The following is a 23,497-nucleotide window of genomic DNA, read 5'->3' on the forward strand; positions in this document are numbered from 1 at the left end:
GTGCACATGTGTGGCTGTAATGAACCCAGGGGTTAAAAAAGCAGCATGGGGAGGGGGCTGGGCAGGAATAGCTGCAGGGGATGTGAGGTTCCCTGCGCTGCTGGAGAAAGCCCAAGGTGGGGGGGGAAGGAAAATCAGCCAGGGTCCCTGCAGCCTCCCCCATGATCAGGTGGGGAGCTGGACACTGAGATTTCAGGGGGTGGGATGAGCTGGTGGTGGCACTCACAGGAGTGGGCCCGTCTCTGCACCCGAGACGCTCCCTGTGCAAGGTCACTCCGTGTTACAGCAGCCTCTGTGCCAGGCACGGCAGGGAACCGCTCCCGATAGAGCAGCTCCAGCCCCTGACCCGCTGTCTCTCTGCTGCCACCTGGTGGCTGCCCGTAAGCAGCCGAACCAAATGCTTGGGTGGCGGGAGGAAAACACTGGCATGACTGTCTTTGCGCATGTGCCTTAAAACAGAGTGTGATTAGTCTCCTATTGGTCACAGGTGTAACCAATGGGGAAGGAGGCACTGGGTACAAACCAAGAAGTGGCCTCCATGCGAGTGAGCAGTGGCTGGGTCTCTGATGCACCCGCCTCGCTCCTTACCCAGCTTCAGCCAGGGGGTGAGGCCGAGGCTGGCACTGCAGTTGGTGTTGCCGATTCTCCTCCCAGGGCCCTGCCATGGAGGAGGTTGAAGGGCGTGTCAGCAGCTGCGGGGACCCTCCTGATGGGCAGCCTGGCCCTGGGCAAGGGTGTGCGAGGCAATGGCTTTTTCGGGGAGACAAGCTTGCTGGGTAGTGGAGTGTTGCCGAGTCTCACAAAGGGATGAACTAAAAAAGCAGCATTGCCTTTCAAAATAAACCCAGTCCATTTCAGAGGGAGGGGAGTAGGGGTGTTTATACAAATGCCATAATTTTGGCACTATTAATTGCCTTAATGGGGTACAGTGGGCTCCTACCTCTACTGCAAGGAGCTCCAGTAGGAGGTTCCAATGCAGGTTCCAATACACAGGTTACATTAATTACTGGAGAGATGCAAGATGCACAGAGTGCCACATAATACAGTGACTCTCATTGAGAATTATGTTTTCCAATGTGCAGATACCCCTTATCTCCTTCTATCCACCTGCAAGAAGGAGGCCAGTCCAACATTAATCTCTAGCTACCTTACTGAGTCGATGGCCGTACTCCAGTATTAATACGTGAATAACTAAAACAAACAAAATACCAATTGAAATTTATTAAATATTTTTGGATGTTTTCCTAATTTTTCAATATTGATTTCAATTACAACACAAGTATAAAGTGCACAAATGTACGAGGTGAATTGAAAAATACTAAGTATGAAGTTCAATCTCTTTATGGTGAAAGTGTAACTTACAAATGGAGATTTATTTTTTTTAGTGACATAAGGGCACTCAAAAACAAAACACTGTAAAACTGTACAGCCTACAAGTCCACTCAGTCCTACTTCTCGTTCAGCCAGTCGCTAAGACAAACAAGTTTGTTTACATTGACAGGAGATAATGCTGCCTGCTCCTTGTTTACAGTATCACCTGAAAGTGAGAACAGGTGTTCACATGGCACTGTTGTAGTCAGCGTTGCTAGGTATTTACATGCCAGATTACTGCATATATTTCATGTTATAGCAGTCTCGCATGACGACCCAGGAGATGTTTGTTTTAAGAACACTTTCACAGCAGATTTGACAAAACTCAAAGAAGGTACCAATGTGAGATTTCTAAAAATAGCTACAGCGCTTGACCCAAGGTTTAAGAATCTGAAGAGCCTTCCAAAATCTGAGAGGGACAAGATATGGAGCATGCTTTTAGAAGTCTTAAAAGAGCAACACTCTGATGTGGAAATTACAGAACCCAAACCACCAAAAAAGAAAATCAACCTTCTGCTGGTGGCATCTGACTCAGATGATGAAAATGAACATGGTCGGTCTGCACTGCTTTGGATTGTTATCAAGCAGAACCCATCATCAGCATAGAAGCATGTTCTCTGGAATGGTGATTGAAGCATAAATGGACATAGGAATCTTTAGCACATCTGGCACATAACTATCTTGCAATGCTGGCTACAATAGTGCCATGCGATCACCTGTTCTCACTTTCAGGTAACATTGTAAACAAGAAGCAGGCAGCATTATCTCCTGCAAAATGTAACCAACCTTGTGTCTGAGTGATTGTCTGACCAAGAAGTAGGACTGAGTGGACTTGTGGGCGCTAAAGTTTTACATTGTGTACGGAGTGAACTGAAAAATAATTTTTCGTTTTTTACAGTGCAAATATTTTTAATAAAAAAATAAATATAAAGAGAACACTGTACACTTTGTATTCTGTGTTGTAATTGAAATATATTTGAATATGTAGTAAACATCCAAAAATATTTAAAATTGTATTTTATTGTTAATAGTGCAATTAATTGCACTATTAATAGTGATTAATTGCTTGACAGCCCTAAAATTTATTAAAGATTTTTAAATGTTTTTCTACATTTTTGTAACCAGCAGCATCACCACCTTTGCTTAGCTGAAGGACTGAGTGGACTTGTAGGCTCTAAAGTTTTACATTGTTTTATTTCTGAAGGCAGTTATTTTTGTACATAATTCTACTTTTGTAATTTCAATACACTTTGTATTCTGTGTTGTAATTGAAATCAATACATCTGAAAATGTAGAAAACAGCCAGACATTTAAACACAGGGAATTCTATTATTGTTTAATTGAGCAATTAATTTTTTTAATTGCTTGACAGCCCTAGTAAGCAATATATACCAGAATCTATAGAGCAGACTTCTAAAGAGAGAGACAGACAGAGAACTATTTTATTAATTTTTAGACTGAAAAAACAACACATCAGCTCTATGTACAAAAGAATAATGCAGATTATGGGGGAGAGGCTTCATTCCACAAAAAGATCAAACTGCTCTGCTTCTTCAAACTGTGCATTCATTTGAGCAGCCCACTCATCCAGTTCAGATTTCTAGAGCAGAGGAAGTAAAAACAAAAAAACTGTAATTATAACAAGCACAAGCTGATTGATACAGAGCAGCTAACAGAATGCAGGGGTCCCTGCTGCAAAGATTTCCCCATCCCTGAACTAGAGCGATACTAGAATTCCCTTGAGGTCTCCCATCCAAGCAGGCAGTACTCACATCTATCTGGGGGATCCTCCTCTTCTTCCGTTTCTCTTTGGGGAAGGAGATGCCAGGAATGTCTGTGTCCCATTCCTTAGTGGAGCCCAAGGCATCGGGCTCCACTGGAGTCTCCTGGACAGGGGAAACCTTACCCACTGGAGACACATCTGCTAGTGCATCAGGCACTAGGAGCTTCTCAAAGCCAAAGAGTGAGCACTTCTTCTGCAGGCCATGGGCGAATGTGGGTGTGGACATGTTCAAGCTGGGGGAGGCATCCAGGCGGCTGTAGGATCGGCGCACTTTCTTAGACATCAGCACATCCCTCTCATCCTGAGGAGGAGAGTCACATACATTGATGCTAACTGTAGACAGGGCAGCCTTCTCCACCAGGCCTGAGGCATTGGCAGGGAGAGATGATGCTAAGACTGGGTTAGCATCAGTGCTTCCAAAGCCTTTGGCCTCGCTGCTTTCCACTGGGAAGTTTTCCTTTCCTGCCTTCTGGGAGATCTGCAAGGAAAGGAGATGGAGTTTATCCCTTTTTCTCCATCATCAATACAGCTAACCTATGGAACTCCCAGCCTCCCCCCTACCCCTACTGGTGGGGCCAATCATCACTCTGGTCTCAGGGCTGGCTAAAGGAAGTAGCTCAGCCCATATTTACTTTAAGTTAAAGCAGGTCTGTCAAAGTTCAAGGTCTGCCAAGTCTGAGCTAGTGCCCTAAGTCACCAGGACCATCCTTCCCCTGATATCCAATATACTAGAAAAACTCAGAGGAGAACATAGAGACTTACCCTGGGGCTGCGCCGTGGAGTCCAAGCAGTACCAGTCACCTTGGAGGAACAAATGAATTCAATTAGTGTGTAGCCAAAAGGCTGTGGGAGGACAAGGAGGGGGAGGGGTGCACAGCAAGACAAAACATTTGTACAACACTGCGGCTAGACATGCAGATACAGAGCATGGACATTTATGGTGTGTTTAGAAATACCAGACGCAATGCTACTTGTTAGGACACTCATAAAAATCAGATCATTTCCCAAACATCAGATGTCTCAGTTCAGAACTTGACACACTCAACTCTCAGAAGTGGGTGTCTGGGATGAGATATGTGCTCAGCAACATATAGGGAATGTAGCTCGACGGCTGTCAGGTATATAATTATGCCACATCACCCCAGTGGGGCTTTTCATTTTACTCCACACCAGCTTAAGGAATCAAGGATTAATCATTGAAACAAATGTTTCAAGGTTACAATAACTTACGCATGGGATTTCTTCTGCTTCAGTCAAAGCAACAGCAGGCTGCAAGGCAAAAGGGAAATTAATGCAACTTACATCAGCCAAACAAGGGAGGGATAGCTCAGTGGTTTGAGCATTGGCCTGCTAAACCCAGGGTTGTGAGTTCAATCCTTGAGGGGGCCACTCAGGGAACTGAGGCAAAAATCTGTCTGGGGGCTGGACCTGCTCTGAGCAAGGGGTTGGACTAGATGACCTCCTGAGGACCCTTCCAATTCTGATATTTATTATTCTAAGTCACATCCTCCACAAAAATGGAGGAGGAGGAGGAGAAGATGCCTTACAGTGGGATAGAAACTAAACTGACTGAGCTCTTTATCAAAAAGACTGAGGAGTTACTTACCTGTTATAGTAACTTGAATTCTTCAAGATGTCTCCCCCTAGGGATGCTCCACATTAGGACACACGCAGATTCTTGACCAGAGATTTGTGCCCATAGCTCCACGCTTGCACCCCAGAGACCCTTATGCCAGATCTGAGGGTATATAAGGAGGGGCGGACCTGAGGCCACTCAAGTTCCTTCTCAATCACAAAAGTCCCAAGAAAGAGACTGAGGCCAAGGAGAAGGAGAGCAGGTAGTGGCTCCCCCACAGGGAGACATCTCAAAATGAGGCCCCAATGCGAGGAAGTGGATTCAGTACTACTTGAAGGACAGCACCACCAAAAAGTGCATCAGTCCTGGAAGAGGGCACAAGAGTGTAATGCTGGTAAAATGTGTGCGGCAAAGACCTTGCAGATGCCTGAGACGGGTAAATTTCTGAGAATCGCTACAGAGGTAGATTGAGCCCTGGTGATACAAGCAGTAACTTCTGGAGCGTGGAATGAACCCCTGAAAACTCATAGCATGATAGAATACAACCTGCAAACCGCATGGACAATTTTTGGGTGGAGAGCGGATGTCCCTTAATTTGTTCTGCAACAGAGATGAAGAGTCCAGGGAAAACCTGAAACGGGCCTAGTCCTGTCAAGGTAAAAGGCAAGGAGTAAAGTGAGGTCTCTTGGCGGAGTTAGTTCCTTGATAGGAGGGAAGATGTTGAATAGGCCTTTGATAAATCTTGTAGTGGTGGGGTGGGGCAAAGACTGAGAACCCTTCTCTGGGAAGGTGAGAAGCTGTGATGGCAGCTAGGTAAACTTTGATGGAGCTCAGCAATAAGTCTGTGGTTTTTAAATTCATCAGGTAATCGAGATTGTGAGCTAAAGAGCATTTTACAGGAAGTAGAGCCTTCAAGTAGTCACGCTTTGAGAGGAGGGCTGCAGAAAAACGCTCACACCTGTATGCAATGTGATAGGCACCAGGACCATACTTTTATGGCTTTGATGCACAAGGACTGGGATCTTGCTCCTCCATGCTGATTGATGTAACACACTGCTGCGCTGTTGTCCTTGATGTATAGTAGGAAGTGATGGCAAGTGTAACTGGCTGTTCTGAGCTCCAATATGTTGATACGGAGGATCGCCTCCTGAGTGGTCCATTTGCCCTGAACTGTGAGGTTTTTGGGAGTCTGCACCCCAACATGTGACAGTAATCTGTGGTGATGATCTTCATTGAAGGATGCTGTACAAACAGAGTGCCCATGCACACTTTTTGTAGGTCCTTCCACGAGTTCAGAGACTCAAGGCCCTTCTCAGGTACTGACGCCCACTTGGATAGGTTGTGTCTGTAGGGGGTGTCGATGGTTCTCAACCATGCTTGAAGACACTGAAAATGGGAATCGTGAACATACAGGCTGCCATATGGTCCAGAAGTTCAGGCAAATCCTCACAGTGGTTAGTGGACTGTGTTGGATTATTGAAACAAGGTTGGACATGGGGGTGAATCTGTCCCTGGATAAGTATGCTCTGGTGGAAGGAGTCCAGAGTGGCTCAGATTAAATCAATATGTTGTGTGGGTGTTAGGGTAAACGTCTCCATATTGAGGTGGAGTCCCAGCAAGTGAAACAGAGACAGTCTTGCTGGTTACTCTCTGTGCTTTGACAAGTGAAGAGCCTTTCAGGAGCTAGTCATTTAGGCAGGAAAAGATGATGATGCCTATCTGGCAAAGACAGGCTGCTGTGGCTGACAGAACTTTGATAAAGACCTTTGGACGTGGATGGGGATGGTGGAGAGGCTGAAGATTAGGACGCAATACTGGCAGTCGTCCTTGACTACCACAAAACAGGAATTGTTTGTGTGAGGGATGAATGACACCATGAAAATAAGGTTGAGAGAAACAAACCAAACTAATCTCCCAGATTCAGAAAGGGAATTATTGTTGCTAGGGTCGTCATACTGAACTGTTGGGAGCTAATGAAGATGTTTAAAGTCCTGAGGTCTAGAACTGGTCTCCTCCACCCACCTACCCATTCCCGTTTTTCTTCAGGAGGAGGAAGTACTGAGACTAGAACCCTTTCCCAATGAAGTCCAGTGGGACAGGTTATATCATCCCCAGAACTAGGAAGGATTGTACCTCTTGTCTTTGTGGAGGGAGGTAAAGGGGTCCCTGAAGAGGGACAGGGAGTGGGAAGGAGCTCAACTGGATGGAACAGACTATGGAAATTACTTCTAGAATCCATCTGTCCAAGATGATGAGCTCCCAGGAAGGTAGGAAATGGAGGGGAGCCTGGATGGTACTGGGGCCTGTACATGTGGTTCCTAACGGACACCGTGATACTCCATCTCAAGCCACAGACAGTTGAGAAGGAACTGGAGTGGCAGCAGGTCCATCTCCCCCATATACTCTTGTAACGGGCACGAGGGTGTCTGGGGTGCAGACCCACGGACACTGTTGACAAAAATCTCCAGTGAAGAGCACACGGGCATGTACGTATCCAGACATGGAGCATCTATAGAGACGCTTCTCAAAGAAGAACAAGAGGTAACTCAATTACGGCATATAAATATTTTCACCAGGAAAAAAATCCCAGGTACTAAAGGGTTCTTTAGCAGCCTAGAGGAGAAAGGCAGAATAAGAACCAATGCCTGGAAGTTAAAGCCAGACACAATCCAATTAGAAATGACCGCCCCTCCCCCCCCCCTTTTTTTTTAAATAGAAGGTGATTCACTGGAACAAACTCTGAAGGGAAGTGGTGGATTCTCCACAAGGGAAATGGTGGATTCTGGAAGATGCTTTAGTCAAACAAGCTATTGGGCTCAATGCAGTGGTAACTGGGTGAAATTCTCTAGCCTGCATAACGATCTAGGTGATCTAATTGTCCCTCTGGCTTTAAGATCTACAAGGTGGGCTACATAGACTAGAAAACAGCTTTCAAAATCCACATCATCCCAGTTTCCCAAATTCCTGATTTTTCCTGTATTATAACAGTTGAGAATCTCTTTATGAGATGTGGCAGTCAGAATAGGAATATTTTAAGTCTAAACTGGTGCTCACACAGTAGCTGCGCCATTAACTTCTCCAGACAAGTAGCAGTACAATATACACTAAGAAATGTAGTGTTGGAAGGGATCTGCCATCTAGTCCATCCACCAGCGCTGAGGCCAGACCAAGTAAACATTCCTGACAGGTGCTTGGCTAACCTGTTATTAAAAACCTCCAATAACAGGGGTTCCACAACCTCCCTGGGTAACTTATTAACTATCCTTAGGGTTAGCAAGTTTTTCTTAGTATCTAACCTGAATCTCCTTTGCTGCACATTAAGCCGATTACTTCTTGTCCTGCTTTCAATGAATGTGGAAAACAGTTGATCACTGGCCTCTTTATAACAGCCCTTAATATATTTGAATATTGCTATCAGTTCCCCTCAGTTCTTTTCTCAAGACTAAACGTGCCCAAGTTTTTCAATCTTTCCTCATAGGTAGGATTTTATCATTTTTTGTTCCTCTCCTCTGGACTCTCTCCAATGTGTCCACATCTCTTTTAAAGTGTGGCAGCCAGAACTGGACACAATATTCCATCCAAGACCTTGCCACTGCCCAGCAGAGTAAGCCAATTACCTCCCAGGTCTTTCATATCACATTCCTGTTAATACACCCCAGAATGATATTAGCCTCTTTTGCAAGTGCACTACACTATTGGCTTATATTGAATTTGTGATCCACTAGAACCCCCAGATCCTTTTCTGTAGTACTGTACCTAACAAGTTATCCCCCATTTTATTTGTGCATTTGAGATTTTTCCTTGCTAAGGGTAGTACTTTGCTCTGAAATCAACAAGATGAAATTCAGTAAAGACAACTGCAATTTATCAGGGCCATTTGAATTCTAATCCTGTCCTCCAAAGTTCAATCCCTCCTAGTTTGGTGTCTGTGACGCATTCTATATGATTTTATTAAAATATGCTAATGAGTGTGAATATAAATATGCTTCATGCAAAAGGTCTCTTGTAAGGTATCATTACAAAGCTTATAGTCTACTGAGTGTGGTCATCCTGTTTGTATAAATGTATCGCTATTAGAAATATGAAATAACTCTGAGGGCCTATTGTAATTATGCAAAGTGTGGGCCATTAATGGTGGTTTGGAATCTTGATGACTCCCATCAACCAGGACAACTGACTGCAGATGGTTCTGTTTTACAGTACTTGCAAGTCTTCCTGTATACGTGTGTGCTGACAAGTGGGTAATGAAGTCTTACAGTGACATGTGATCATGTCACCTGAACTGGAATCCATCTTTAACTTGGTGTCTTTCCATTAAGAAGGACGGGTGGGAACCCAGAGAGGGACAAAGGATTCCCGCCTTATGCAAAGATATATAAGGGGGTGGAACAGAACAAAGGGAGGCAGCCATCATGAGGAATCCCCTAGCTACCACCTGAGCTGGAACAAGGGCTGTACCAGGGGAAAGGATTGTGCCCAGACTAGGAAGGCATCCGGTTTGTGAAAGAAATGTATTGAAACATCTCTGAGGGTGAGATCTTATCTGTATTCAGTTTCTTACTGTATTAGTCATAGACTTGCTGATTTATTTTATTTTGCTTGGTAATTCACTTTGTTCTGTCTGTTACTACTTGGAACCACATAAATCCTACTTTCTGTATTTAATAAAATCACTTTTTACTTATTAATTAACCCAGAGTATGTATTAATACCTGTGGAGGAGGGGGGCAAACAGCTGTGCATCTCTATCAGTGTTATAGAGGGCAAACAATTGGAGTTTACCCTGTATAAGAAGCTTTATACAGGGTAAAACGGATTTATCTGGGTTTTAGACCTCATTGGGAGTTGGGCATCTGAGTGGTAAAGACAGGAACTCTTCTGTAAGTTGCTTTCAGGTAAACCTGCAGCTTTGGGGATGTGGTCCAGACCTGGGTCTGGCTCTGCAGCAGGCTAGCGGGTCTGGCTCAAACCAGGCTGTGTGCTGGAGTCCTAAGCTGCCAGGGCAGGAAAGGCAGGGGCAGAAGTAGTCTTGGCACATCAGTTGGCAGCCCCAAGGGGGTTTCTGTGATCCAACCCATCACAGTGTCATGCACAAATTGTATAAGCATACTCTCCACTCCATTATCTGAGTCATTAATAAAGTATTGAATAGTACCAGACCCAGGACAGATCCCTGCAGGTCCCCATTAAATAGGCCCTCCCAGTTTGACAGCAAACCATTCATAACTACTCTTTGAGAACAAAAACTGGACACAATCTTTCAACCAGTTTTGCACCCAACTTATCATAATTTCATATTTCCTTAATTTGCTTATGAGAATGTCACATGGGACTGTATCAAAAGTCTTACTAAAGTCTAAACATATCATCTGTTGCTTTGCCCCATCCACTAGGCCCATTATCTTTCCAAAGGAGGAAATTAGGTTGGTTTGGCATGATTTGTTCTGGACCCCTGCATTCTGTTACCTACCTACAATAAATATCTGCTGAGATGCACTAGTTCCTAAAGAGTGTACAAGTCTCTACCAGGAGACTCTCTCAGTTGGACTTGCTGGGCACAGCTCACAATGTAGAGCAGAAGTGCTGGAGCACAGACACTCAATCTAGGAGGCAGTGAGGCTGCATGGCCTAGCCTGAAGAAAGGAGTGGGACTCCTTAGGGATCTGCCACGCTAAAGGGGGGCTTTCCAAGAGACTGTTTAAAAGCTGGGGTGTAGCTGTGGATCCATGACAGAACCTACCTACCAGTTCTCTGAGTTTGCTGAAGTCTGATTTTTAAAGTCCATCCATTAAATGAATAAAGATGGAATTCATTCCAAGTCAGGTACAAACATCTCGGCTTCATAATGGGTCGCGGGGGGCTGTGTCTAGTGGTCAGAGCAGTGGACTGGAAATCAGGCTTTCTGGGTTCTCTTCCCAGTTCTGGAAGGCAGCGTGTCTAACGAGTACAGAAAAAGGCCGGGGAGCAGGACTCCTGGGTCCTATTCACAGCCTTGCATAATCCTACCCAAGTCATTTAAGTACTCTTTGCCTCACCTGTAACATATGATACAGAAAACCTGCTGCAGAGCCAGAACTAATGGTCGGTGTCCTGCCACCCAGCTCACTCTGCTGTAAATGCTAGAGAGCACTCCTTTCCAGAGCTGGAAACAGAAACAAACTGAGGTTTGCCTTTCCCTTCTCAATGGGCTGTGTTGGAATTATTAATATTGATATGGGAAACCACCAAACACTAAATTTAACTTATAAATTCCTTTATTAAATCCCAAGGCCAAATGATATTTATACAGTTGATCTAAACATGCCTAAAAAGTCTAACTAGTAAGAAATTTACTGCATCCAAACAGTAACAGAACATTTATGAACTTTTGATCGAGATACTTATAAATGGGCTAAACCCTAAACCCAGGGGGTGCTTAGACCCATATTGGTTAGTTCCAATGTGGTTAGGCAGGTATTAGCAATGAACCTGCTAAAAGTTTACTTTTTATCCCCTTTATCAAACAAGCGATGTCATTGCCCATTACTGACTTCAGCTAAAGATCAACTTGATCTTATTCCAAGTCTTAATCCAGATAAGATTTACAGCCTCCTTTCCCTGCAAGGTCTTTTCTTTCTTATCTTCTCTCCCCACCTCCTCCCTTGCTTACTAGCAGAACAGTGGGAAGGTTTGGGCTTGTTTCTTTTAAGACAGTTTTTCTTTGTCTTGTTACTGCAGCTCTTTATTTTCTTAGTTACTTTTAAAACCATACAACATTCCCACACTACAAGTAATACTAATTATTTTCATGGCCTTCTTTTACTTGCCGATTGGGGCCTCCTTTACCACACCCACACACGCGTAACCAAACTTAGGCTAATTTTAATTCTTTATTCTTTTACTTATCCTACAGGCTGGAAAGCGATGCTTGGTCTGTGGCTGGTTTGGAGTTGGGGAGTATAATCAAAACAGATTTCAGTTCACGTGCGTACACAAACAACAGCGACAGGAAGGTTTGACTCACAGACCTGCTGTTTTCGGGGCAGGATCTTTTTCACCATGATCGATCGCTTCACCACCGGAGCTGGAAGCTGCATAAAGAGGATAAAAGAAACAAGACTTATTGTTTCTTGCACTGTAGCAGAGCCTAGGACCCCATTGCGCTACGTGGTGTACACAGAACTAAAAAAAATGGCCCCTGCTTCACAAAGCTTCCAGTCCAAGCATAAGACAAAAGAAACAGATGTGCCCAAGGAAAGAAAGGTCAGACTGGAACACAATCATCTTTGACGACCCACAGCTGTAGCCCATTGAGCCCATTTTATTTTACTTAACAGTAACGCAAGGAACCTACAGGCCTGGATCCTGTAAGACATTAGCTTACCCAGTTACCATAATAAGGCTTTGAGGCCCATGAACTGTGTTATAGATAAATGGCCCAACAGTGACCCTGAGGCTTGGGGAACTGGGAATACTGTGCTTAAAGCAGAGAGTTTGTACAACATAATACCAGGTAACCACAGGAACACTGAACTGATACTAGATTGGATATTTTAGCATAAAATGTTGGCAAATGCTTAACAGCAAACTGGCCTTGGCAATGAATTGATGTATATGACAATTAGTTGAAACCATTACTATACTAATCTATAGGATAAGGACACCCCAACATAATTAGGGTGAGGAAGTTAGATATGGACAAAGGAGGCTGGGCATTTGTGTGAATATTCATGACAGCCCCCAGGCTCTGTAACAGGCCAGACCGTCATGTAACAGGGGATCTGGACCATCGGACTTCTTTGGCATGCCAGAGACAGAGCAGGCTCGTTGTCTCTTACCGCCAACTTCCCAAGGAAAGGTCTGAGTGTATATGCAAGGAATGGTACAAAAGATAACAAAGTCGAGATGGTCTTTCTACCTCTCCTGAGGGTCCAGGTGGCAGAAGCTCTTAAGCAGCTTTCCTGGGAATCAGCCTGTGACCCAGGGACCCCGTGATGCCAACTGGCAGAAGGCATGGGGGAAGGGGTATAGGCGTTTTACAGGGATTTCCTGGGTCAGATGGCTGCATAGTAGGTCACACTAAAGGGTGGCATATGAGGTAGCCCACTGGTCATCATAATCATTACAAAACGTACAAACAGATATTGAAGAAGTTATGTATCTACACTGAAAATTATGCTATGAAGGTTTTGGAGTTAAGGCAGATCGCCAGAAGGTGACATACCTTGGAAATGTTCCCTTCAGGTAGGAGATAACAAAACACCTATCTCCCTGTCTAGCCATTTGTATACTCTTTGCCTATCTGCATACTGAGCCAAGTACACACTGAAAGATTGTGAAATCTCCGAGAGAGGAAATCTCTCCACAGTGTAACAGAGAGCAAGGGGATGTCCTGTTTACAAGTAAAGACAAAGGATTGTCCTGCGATATCTTAGGGTGAAAAGGAACACACTGAATCTTTCATCTAGCACAGGGGTTCTCAACCTTTTTCTTTCTGAGCCCCACCAACATGCTAAAAAAAATTCCACAGCCCACCTGTGCCACAACTACTGCTTCTCTGCATATGCAGTAGATTAAAAGCCAGGGTTGGCATTAGGGGGTAGCAAGCAGGGCAATTGCTCAGGGCCCCACACCACAGGGGCCCTGTGAAGTTAAGTTGTTCTGGCTTCGGCTTCAAGCCCCCGGCGGGGCTCGGGCTTCAGCTTTTTGTCCTGGGCACCAGCAAGTCTAAAGCCGGCCCTGCTCTCTGGTTTATTTTGGCAGACCCCCTGAAACCTGGCTGAGAACCACTGACTGAGCAGGCAGACTGACAGCATGCTGCCTCGTGAAAGGAGGGTCACAGCCAGCCTGGCTGAAAAGCTCTGCAAGGATTTTGGGTGAGCAGGACTCTACCAGACATGACAGTATCTTGTTAATTAAGTCTGGGTCTGGAATGTGTGTTATGATTTTATTTTATATGTCACCATTTGTTTCCAATACTTGTACTTGCTACTATGGTTTGTTAAATACATTTATATTTGATTTCACTATAAGCCTATCTCAGTGCTGTGTATTAAGCAGAGCAGTGAACCTCAGATGGAACTGGTAAGCTGGGCTGTACTGTTTCTTTGAAAGAAGCAAATCTGGGAATGGCTGAGCCATTACAAACATTGAATCTATCTCCCCTTGTAAGTATTCTCACACTTCTTATCAAACTGTCTGTACTGGGCTATCTTGATTATCACTTAAAAAGTTTTTTTCTCTTACTTAATTGGCCTCTCAGAGTTGGTAAGACAACTCCCACCTTTTCATGCTCTCTGTATGTGTGTGTATATATATATCTCCTCACTATATGTTCCATTCTATGCAGCCGAAGAAGTGGGCTGTAGCCCACGAAAGCTTACACTCAAATAAATTTGTTAGTCTCTAAGGTGCCACAAGTACTCCTGTTCTTTTTGTGAATTCTGTGAGTGTTCAGGGGAACAGGAGCTGGTGAATCCAGGGTGACACTCAGAGGGCTTGAGTGTGCCGATTGCGAGCTTGTAGAGTAACAGCAGGGCCGGGGAGGCCCAGAGGGGAGAGCTTGTGTTGCCCAGGGGTGGTGAAGTTGGGGAGGCTTGGAAACAGGTAAAGAAAAAGGTTATGGTTTGTTGTTTTCCATTGATTTATTTTGGGTATGGGAAATAGAACATAAAGGACAGGATGAGTAAGCCAGAGACATGCCAAACATACCAAATCACAGTTGGAAAAACTGTGCACAGATCATAGCCTGGAGGCTATAGAGAAAATAGTAGAGGGGATAAAAATCTCTATTCATGCAATAGGATAAGCATCATGGAGAACTGATGCATCCATCGAAATAACCTGAAGTTGAGTGGGAGGTGCAGGCTTAGGAAACCAGCCTGGCACAGGTCCCAGAGGGGCAGCCCTCCAGTTAGAATTGGCCAAGAGGGAGATCATAAACTGGAAGCAGCAGAGAAAGCCAAAAAGCAGAAAGCAGAGGAGCGAACACAGGTCACAGAAGTTAAAGGAAGGGAGAAGGAAAGGCACTACAAGCTTAAAAAACTGGAATTACACAAACAGAACTCTCAGCCCACAAGTCATCCTCCTTGGGCTCACCCAGCTGGGTGAAACCGCCCGAGTTACGGGGGAAGAATATTGACCCACTGAAGAATATGACCACCTTTGAAAGGATAGGCAAGGTGCACAAAATCCCTGCTGAACAGACTTGGCCATCTTACCTCCCCAAGTGACTGGCAAAGCCTTATAAATGTTTAATCCAGAAAGTAATTCTCAACCTGCAGCGAGTGGGCTGCTTGCGGCCCAATGAGCACCCAGCTGCAGCCCATGTGACATCCTGAGGCCATACAGGGACATATAGTGTGGATGTGGCCCACATAACACACTGAAAGCTGCATATGTGGCTCACGGTGGTAAATACGTTGAGAACTGGTTTAATTATATGAATGTAAATAATGCTATGTTGTATGATTGGATTAAGGAGTCGGCGGTTAGAAAGGTTTCAAATTACCCCATAGATTTCTACATTTTAGGTGATAGATCTAACAACTGGATAGCAGGAAACATGGTGAAATGGAGAAAATGGATAAAAAGGAAAAGGGGAGAAATGATCACCAGTTGGTAGATCTATTTGCTCAGGTGCAGTTCTTTGGTGTCTGCTCCAATGAGGTGAGGGCAGAGGTGTGGGAAATTCCCCCAGCAACCGTGGAAGAGGCAGCCAGTGCTGCTGACTTATACCTGCAAGCAAGACCATTCCTAGAGCACAAGTCCCAAAAGGAAGGGCAAAAGCCTGGGGTAAAAGGGAGCCCCTGGTTTGTTCCTAGGGAAAAGGAAGAAGGGGAGGAGAATAAGCACACGCAAGTCCAGTACAGGACTCCTAGTAACCCTAATGATCAGATCCCAGCCTGAGGGAACAGTCCAAAGTATTTTCTCTTATGTGGGTCCCTAGAACACACGCACAAACAATGGGGAGTCTAAATACAATGCCTGATCTAGCCAAGTTAATGCAGCTACCCTCAGTTCAGAGCCTTCAGTGATGCCAAAGGGGTTCTTAATTTTGTTTTCTCTGGACCTCTGGGAGGTAGATAAAGAGAGGTATTAGGGGGGAGGCCAGGTAAAAATGCCAAATGTGGGGGGAGATAGCATAAATCACATACCTCGTGAGTAGAGGGGTGGTGTTAAGGAGGAGGTGAATATGTAAAAAGTAAAGAGTAAAAACTCTGGCTTTGGGGAGCCGAGTTTAGGTTTAGGTGTCTTTGCCCATTGAATAATTAGAGTGAATTTTGGTTGAAGGCATTTTTTTTAAGATTTTTTTTTTTGTGATGTATTGGATGACAATGACAGAATATCACTGGCCAAGGCTATTAGTATTGTGTCCCAAAGGTAAATGCTGTGGGGGGTGGGGAGGGGTGTGCGTGTGAGAGGCCAGCAGAACACAAGAGGCCAGCAGAAGGGGAGGGTCCTAGGAGTCCTCCTCTCCCTCCTGTCCTCTCTCTCAGTACAAGCAAGTGATGAGCTGTAAAATCTCTGAATCTTACAAAAAAAAAAAAATTCAAAGATGGGGAGGGGAGGGGGGGCCTGGGGCCCTGGGGGCCCCCTCCCCGCCCTGAGTACTGGAGCTGCCCCCCCCTTACCTTGCCTGCCAGCCAAAAGCACAGGGCAGCAGCAGGACTGCAGCTGAGCTGCCCAGCTGGCTGCCCAGCTGGCCACAGGGAAACGGGGGGGGGCTGGGGGGGGGGCCTCCTCCCAGCTGGGAGCCCTGGCTGGGAGGAGCAACAGGATGGTCTGGCGGGAGGCCCTGGCACCCTTGGCCCTTTGCCTTTGGCTTCTTTAACTCCCTTCTGGTGGTTTAGGTTCTGTATGGTGAACTAATTGGGAAACTGGAACTCTGAGTACAGGGAACTGAGAAGCGCTCACAACTGAGCACAACACAGAGCCAAAGAACAGACAGCAGAGCAGGCAACAGCAGACATCTCTGAGAGGGGCTAAAGGAGGCCACCCTCAGTAATGACAGAAGGAGAGGGGAAGGAAGAAGGATTCCAGGGGAAGGGAGATTAAGAAAGGAATAGGTTGGGGAAAATATAAAAGTCCCCTATCAATAATCATGTGGAGTTAAAGTTCTTAGCCCAAAACTGCCCTTCTTCTTCAAATGAATGAAGACAAATGGAGAAGACAGAGAAGAAATACATTATGAAGCTTAATTTCTTTTTCTAATGGCCCCATATTGGAATAGAAGTAGCTCTGTGACTTACCTCTCTGCTTTTTATTGGCCTTTACTGGGCTTTCAGGGCAGCATTTTCAGCTTGTCATAGCATTTTCCAGGAACAAAGAGGGGAAAAATGTGTATGGTGGTGGGGGGGTTTTGTTATTATTGGTGGAAACAGTTGCTCTGTCAAATCAAAAAAAAGTTGCTCTGGCAGCTGTGGATATTCTCCAGGGTATTCAGGCAAAAGAGAGCAGAGGTCAAATAGTGGATCAATTCCACATCCACATCCCAGCTATTTGGAGATTTATGAAGAAAATGATGTGAAAAATGAAAGAAAAAACAAAATGGACCCAAAACAGGTTTTACTGGGATCTAAAATCCATGCTAGAAAAATAAGTAAAATAAATGTAAGTAAACAGTACTCTTTTTGGATATAGTGAGGTTGCCCAGAGTCCATGGGGCCAGAGTCCCCCTGGCTTGCCCATTTGACCTCCCTGGTCCTCTGGCTGACTCCTGGGTGGGAGGGTCCTGTGAGGCAGAGGGGAAGGTTGGCACTCGGTGTGGGGAATGGGTGTAGTGGTTCGGGCAGGCAGGGGTTAAGCCAGCATTTAAATATGGTGGCTTTAAAATTTCATTTTTTCAGAAGCCAGGTTGCTCAGAAAGAATGATCTGATTGTGCACAATGTGAATCAATCAATTTCATGTGCTATTTAATGTAAATAAAGTACAAAATGCAAAACTCATGGTTTGAGATAGTTGAGGGAAAATGATGATAGTAGGTTACCAAAATTTAGATATAAACAGCAAGTTTAAAGCTACAGAAATATCAGGCCAGGGAAAAAACGATATATCACACAGAGACAGATCACGGAATTCAAACCCAGGAGAGATTCAGAGAGATACAGGTCAGTCAAGATACAGCAAGGCACACAGCGGCATCAAAGTAGTCCCTTATCTAGGTTGGATCCTGATTGGGGTCACTGATTAAAAGTGGAATCCATTGTTGGTGGAATCCATTGTTAGAACCAAAAGCAAGTTCCTTATTTTATGGCGCGTACAAATTATTGCTCAGGTTTTTTTATAGGGTCAGAGACCTCTGCAAGAAGACCCAGCCTCACATGGTGGTTTGGATTTCTGCCTGTCAGGAGGATTTTAATAAAAGTGAAAAGAGTTCTGCCAGAGAAGCTAGTCTAAACTTTAAGATGTTTGAACTCTGCACACAAGCATCCAATACAGGCCTGGGGGCTATATTGATGCAAGTGAGCAGCAGGCATGAGCAAATGCACTGTGTAGAAGAAGAATCAAAGAAAAAGAACTTTCCTTTCAGACCTAAGAAAGTTGTGCAATTACTGCGTGGGAACACAGACCATTGCATGCAAGTGGTCAGGAACATACACCATACCTGCCACAGAACGCTGAATACTCATGGCAGAAACAAACAAAAGGACACAGCACAGACTTCAGACGCTAAAAACAGATTATTGGGAATTAAGAAATTCAAAAATTCAGTGATGGAAAATTGTATATATCAAGGGCAAGGCAAGCATATGGCAAGCAGGAGGTGTGTGGGGAGATGCAGTGGATATGGGAGATGCTGTGCAGGCAAGGATGTGGGGATGGAAGGGCTGATCCTCAGGACTCAGATTGTGAAGAGAAGAGCGGGTGGAGAGATAGAGATATAGGGCATGTGAGGTCTCTGCTGACAGCCAGTAGCCCACTGTCGTCATAATTAGTGTGAAATGTATGTATGGATAATATTTAAGGAGTTATGTATCTATACTACAAATGATGCTTTTTAGGTCTTGGAGTTAAGGCAGATCACCAGGAGGTGGCACACCTCAGAAATGCTCCTGTGTATTGTATGCCTCAGGGTATGCCTGTTTGCAGACTGAGCCAAGTGCAAATTGAAAAACCATGAAATCTACAAGAGAGGAAAACTAAAGGATAAAACAAACAGCAGGGGATGTCTTGTTTATAAATAAAGGCAAAGGATTGTTCTGGGATATCTTAGCCCTGGTCTACACTATGAGTTTAGGTCGAATTTAGCAGCGTTACATCGATTTAACCCTGCAACCATCCACACGACTAAGCCGTTTTTTCCGACTTAAAGGGCTCTTACAATCGATTTCTGTACTCCTCCCCCTACGAGGGGATTAGCGCTGAAATCAACCTTGCCAGGTCAAATTTGGGGTAGTGTGGTCGCAATTTGACAGTATTGGCCTCCGGGAGCAATCCCAGAGTGCTCCATTGTCACCGCTCTGGACAGCACTCTCAAGTCAGATGCACTGGCCAGGTAGACAAGAAAAGGCCCGTGAACTTTTGAATCTCATTTCCTGTTTGGCCAGCGTGGCAATCTGCAGGTGAGTGCAGATCTCGTCAGCAAAGGTGACCATGCAGTCCCAGAATCGCAAAAGAGCCCCAGCATGGACTGAACGGGAGGTACAGGATCTGATCTCCGTATGGGGAGAGGAATCCGTGCTATCAGAACTCCGTTCCAAAAGACAAAACGCCCAAACATTTGAAAAAATCTCCAAGGGCATGAAGGACAGAGGCTATAACAGGGACCCACAGCAGTGCCGCATGAAACTTAAGGAGCTGAGGCAAGCCTACCAAAAAACCAGAGAGGCAAACGGCCGCTCCGGGTCAGAGGCCCAGACATGCCACTTCTATGATGAGCTGCATGCCATTCTAGGAGGTGCCCCTACAACTACCCCACCCCTGTGCTTTGACTCCATCAATGGAGTAGCACGCAACAGGGATGCGGGTTTTGGGGACGAGGAAGATGAGGAGGAGGAGGTTGAAGATAGCTCACAGCAAGCAAGCGGAGAAACTGTTTTCCCTGACAGCCAGGAACTGTTTCTCACCCTGGACCTGGAGTCAGTACCCCCCGAATGCACCCAAGGCTGCCTCCCGGACCCGCCAGGCGGAGAAGGGACCTCTGGTGAGTGTACCTTTGTAAATATTATACATGGTTTAAAAGCAAGCGTGTTTAATGATTAATTTGCCCTGGCATTCGCGGCCAGTACAGCTACTGGAAAAGTCTGTTAATGTGTCTGGGAATGGAGCGGAAATCCTCCAGGGACATCTCCATAAAGCTCTCCTGGATGTACTCCCAAAGCCTTTGCAAAAGGTTTCTGAGGAGGGCAGCCTTATTCTGTCCTCCATGGTAGGACATTTTACCACACCAGGCCAGTAGCACATAGTCCGGAATCATTGCATAACACAGCGTATGGTCCTGATGTTTGCTGGCATTCAAACAACATCCGTTCTTTATCTCTCTGTGTTATCCTCAGGAGAATGATATCATTCATGGTCACCTGGTTGAAATAGGGGATTTTATTAAGGGAACATTCAGAGGTGGCCGTTCCTGCTGGGGCTGTTTGCCACCCAGGCTTACTTCTCTAAAATCAACCCGTTTGAAAAATCTGGAAGGAAGAGGACTGGTTCCTGGCACAGCCACATTAAAGGCATTCTCACAATTGCTGTTCCAGCGGACCCTCTTTGGATTACCACCTTCTATGAGGTCCGTCAGAGGGGACGCAATGGTGGCGACACAAGGGACAAATTGCCTGCCATACCCAGCTAGTCCAAGGAAGTCTCTTACCTGGTTTCTTTGTTCAAGGAAGTGGGTAGGCCAACACTGCCTGCACTTTGCTACCTAGTGGCCTACATTGGCCTCATCCCACATTACTACCCAGGTAAGTAATGGTTTGATTTGCCAATTTGCATTTTGCCTGATGGCTGAAGCAGGTCTCAGTCTAAGGACTGGAGAATGGCTTGTACTTGTTGCAGGCAGGCCCAGTTATTGGTATATACAACAACGTTATGCAAATAGGCAGCATCATACTGCTGACCAGGCCTGAGCATCTTGTCCATTAAATGCTGAAACATTATTACCGCTTTGTCTAAATCAAAGGGCGTTGTCTAGAAGTGGAAGAGCCCAAAGGGAGTCAGTCAAGAAGGCTGCTTTTTCTTGACGTTTGGGAGAGAAAGGGGATTTGCCAATACCCTTTTTTAAAGATCTGTGGTACTGATATAGCTGACGGACCCTAAATGTTCCAGTAGCTCCTGGACCGTCTCCCACATTTTCTGGAGTGTGGGGTCTCTATCCTGCTGACTTGGGACCATCTTGATGAGATGGTGTATCAGCTGGGCTAGCCGGGTGCAGGGGAGAATACACGGGGAAAGGCCGCCGTGATAGTAAAACCTGAGCATCTTGTTCAGGTAGTTCAGCATCTCTCTGCACATGTGCTGGCTCTGGGTGAATGGATGACTGAAGTCCCAATTCAGCTTCTGGTGGGTAAGGAGTAGTCAATATCCCTTCCCTGGTCTTCCAAGGCTTTGGCAGGTTCACATTGTAGACCCTGGTTTCTTTCCACCTCCCAAGCAAATGGACCTCACAGTCTACAGGGCCAAGCTGATGGCCCACTTCAAAAGACTCTTGTCATCTGGCTAGTCACTTGGATGGGGAGTAGTAACTACACTATCACTGGGTTGGAAAATCTATAGGCATGCACCCATCCTTGTGCTTGCTGGGCCCCCAACAGGTTTTAGTGAGTAAATGCCATTGGAGGAGCTTCCCGAACTGGAGAACATCCTGGGCCACATTGGATGCTCTCAGTTCCTGCTCCTCCCAGCTCTCATACAGGAGATCCATTATCCTTTGAGGTTGTTGTAAAACAACAGTTTGAAGGGACAGAACCCGGTGGAAGCTTGCAGCATCTCCCTTATGGTGGACGAAAGGAGAGGAAGTAGCTGGTCCTCAATGCTTGGGATCAAAGGATACAAATCTTTCAGCACTGCCTTCAGGGTTTTGTTGAATCTCTCAACTAATCTGTCCATTTGTGGATGACAGACAGAGGTCTTTAGCCAGGTTAGGAGAACCAGAGGACCTCCTTGAAGGGAGTTAATGCAGGAGCTAGTCTCACCATTCCAGGACCAGTCCCAGGTGCTGGGACAGCATTCACAGTCTCTGGTTTTCCTAGCTCTTAGATATGTGGTTCTCAAATTTTTATATTGGTGATCCCGTCACAAGCAAGCCACTATTATAAATGCTAGAGATAAAATGGGGCTTGGGGGTGGAGGCTGACACCTCGCAACCCCCTTAGGGGTCATGACCCCCAGTTTGAGAACCCCAGTTCTAGACTGACATGCTAATGCGTTTCATTAGAGCAGAATGTGAAAGCAACAGGGACCTTTGATTGGACCAATTCTGCCTTCTGGATACTCTCGTGACAAACCTTCTGCCAGATTATGCCCCCAAAATTCATGAGCAGTTTGTGCAAGGAAATCATGCTGTGGCTCAGTCTAAAATTAAATTCAGCGGAGTCTGGACAGACGTGGCACTTGAACAAACACTAAACAGTGATAGTAAAAGGGATTATTGGTGAATTTCACTTTGAAACCAGAAACCTTGGTCAGATAATTCATCACTGCTCGGGAGTGCTCAGTTGTCACAACTGTCATGAAGGTAAAGTTCTTTGGACACAAACCACGTCTGAGATTTCTCTCAGCACTTGTTAACAACTCCATGCTCCAAATATTTCCATGCATGACCACTATCTCCATTCCACTAAAACAAAATCTACAGGGAGGCATGTAGGAACTACATAGCAACAGTGTGGCCTAGTGGCAAGAACAATGCCACAGCCCCCCAGATCACATCACAATCACAGCTCTTCCAACTTATTCCTCCACCATTCAATACACCTGCACCCAACACAGTTAATGAAGCTAGAGAGCATGCAGATAGTTCCTAATGGCTATTGCCAGTGCCACTGAAATAGTTTTACCAAGGGGCATGATGGATTTTCCATTACTTGAAGTCTTTAACTCAAGACTAGCTGTCTTTTTAAAAGACACAGTGGCGCTCAAACAGAAGTAATGGGTTTGATGCAACAATGAGTGAGGCTCTCTAGCCTCTGGTATGCAGGTGAGCCTAGCTGATCAGAATGGGCCCTGCTGGGCGATGGGCTTAAACTGTTTGCCTCTGCCTATCCACAGCCCAAGTACAATAAGGGCAGTGCCTACCCTCTCCTACTCTTCTCTAGTGAACAAGAGTTCAGCACCTGCAGCCCGTTCAATTCTCTGACAAGGCTGCCAACGAGTAAGTCAGTTAAGCAATACAGGTATTTGTGGTGTTGGACTAAGAAACCCAATTCACTCACACAGGCCACTGAGTGGCTTTTAGATGGGAGAAGCTTCTAGTTAGTCCTGACTATTAAACATGGTTTCTAAAGTGCCAACAATTAAACCCACATCCAGGTGCATTATTTATGAAGCTGCAGTAGCGTGCAAAGAGCTTACACTCTACACCAGGGCTGGCCAACCTGCGGCTCCGGAGCCACATGCAGAAGTTAATATGCGGCTCCTTGGATAGGCACCGACTCTGGGGCTGGAGCTACAGGCGCCAACTTTCCAATGTGCCGGGGGGTGCTCACTGCTCAACCCCTGGCTCTGCCCCCACTCCACCCCTTCCCGCCCTCTCCGCTAAGCCTGCCTTGGCTTCGCTCCTCCCCCTCAGAGCCTCCTGCATTCCATGCAACAGCTGATCAGGAGGTGCGGGGAGGGAGGGAGGGGCAGG

At 45.6% G+C, this 23,497-nt stretch overlaps 1 protein-coding gene across 5 annotated transcripts in view; it reads right to left on the bottom strand.

The window, feature by feature from the left end:
• Positions 1 to 2,794: 2,794 nt before the first annotated feature.
• LOC120409277 (sororin-B-like) overlaps positions 2,795 to 23,497 on the bottom strand; it is a 32,933-nt gene continuing 12,230 nt past the window's right edge. For all 5 annotated transcript variants that reach the window (XM_039547047.1, XM_039547046.1, XM_039547044.1 and 2 more), the window contains 5 exons: positions 11,738 to 11,800; positions 4,385 to 4,423; positions 3,917 to 3,955; positions 3,144 to 3,632; positions 2,795 to 2,971 (listed from right to left, as the gene is read on the bottom strand). In XM_039547047.1, coding sequence (XP_039402981.1) covers positions 2,891 to 2,971; positions 3,144 to 3,632; positions 3,917 to 3,955; positions 4,385 to 4,423; positions 11,738 to 11,800 — 711 coding nt within the window. In that variant the 3' untranslated portion in view covers positions 2,795 to 2,890. The remainder of the gene's footprint in view (positions 2,972 to 3,143; positions 3,633 to 3,916; positions 3,956 to 4,384; positions 4,424 to 11,737; positions 11,801 to 23,497) is intronic.

This window comes from Mauremys reevesii, linkage group 7 (assembly GCF_016161935.1).
Source record: "Mauremys reevesii isolate NIE-2019 linkage group 7, ASM1616193v1, whole genome shotgun sequence".
NCBI lineage: Eukaryota > Metazoa > Chordata > Testudines > Geoemydidae > Mauremys > Mauremys reevesii.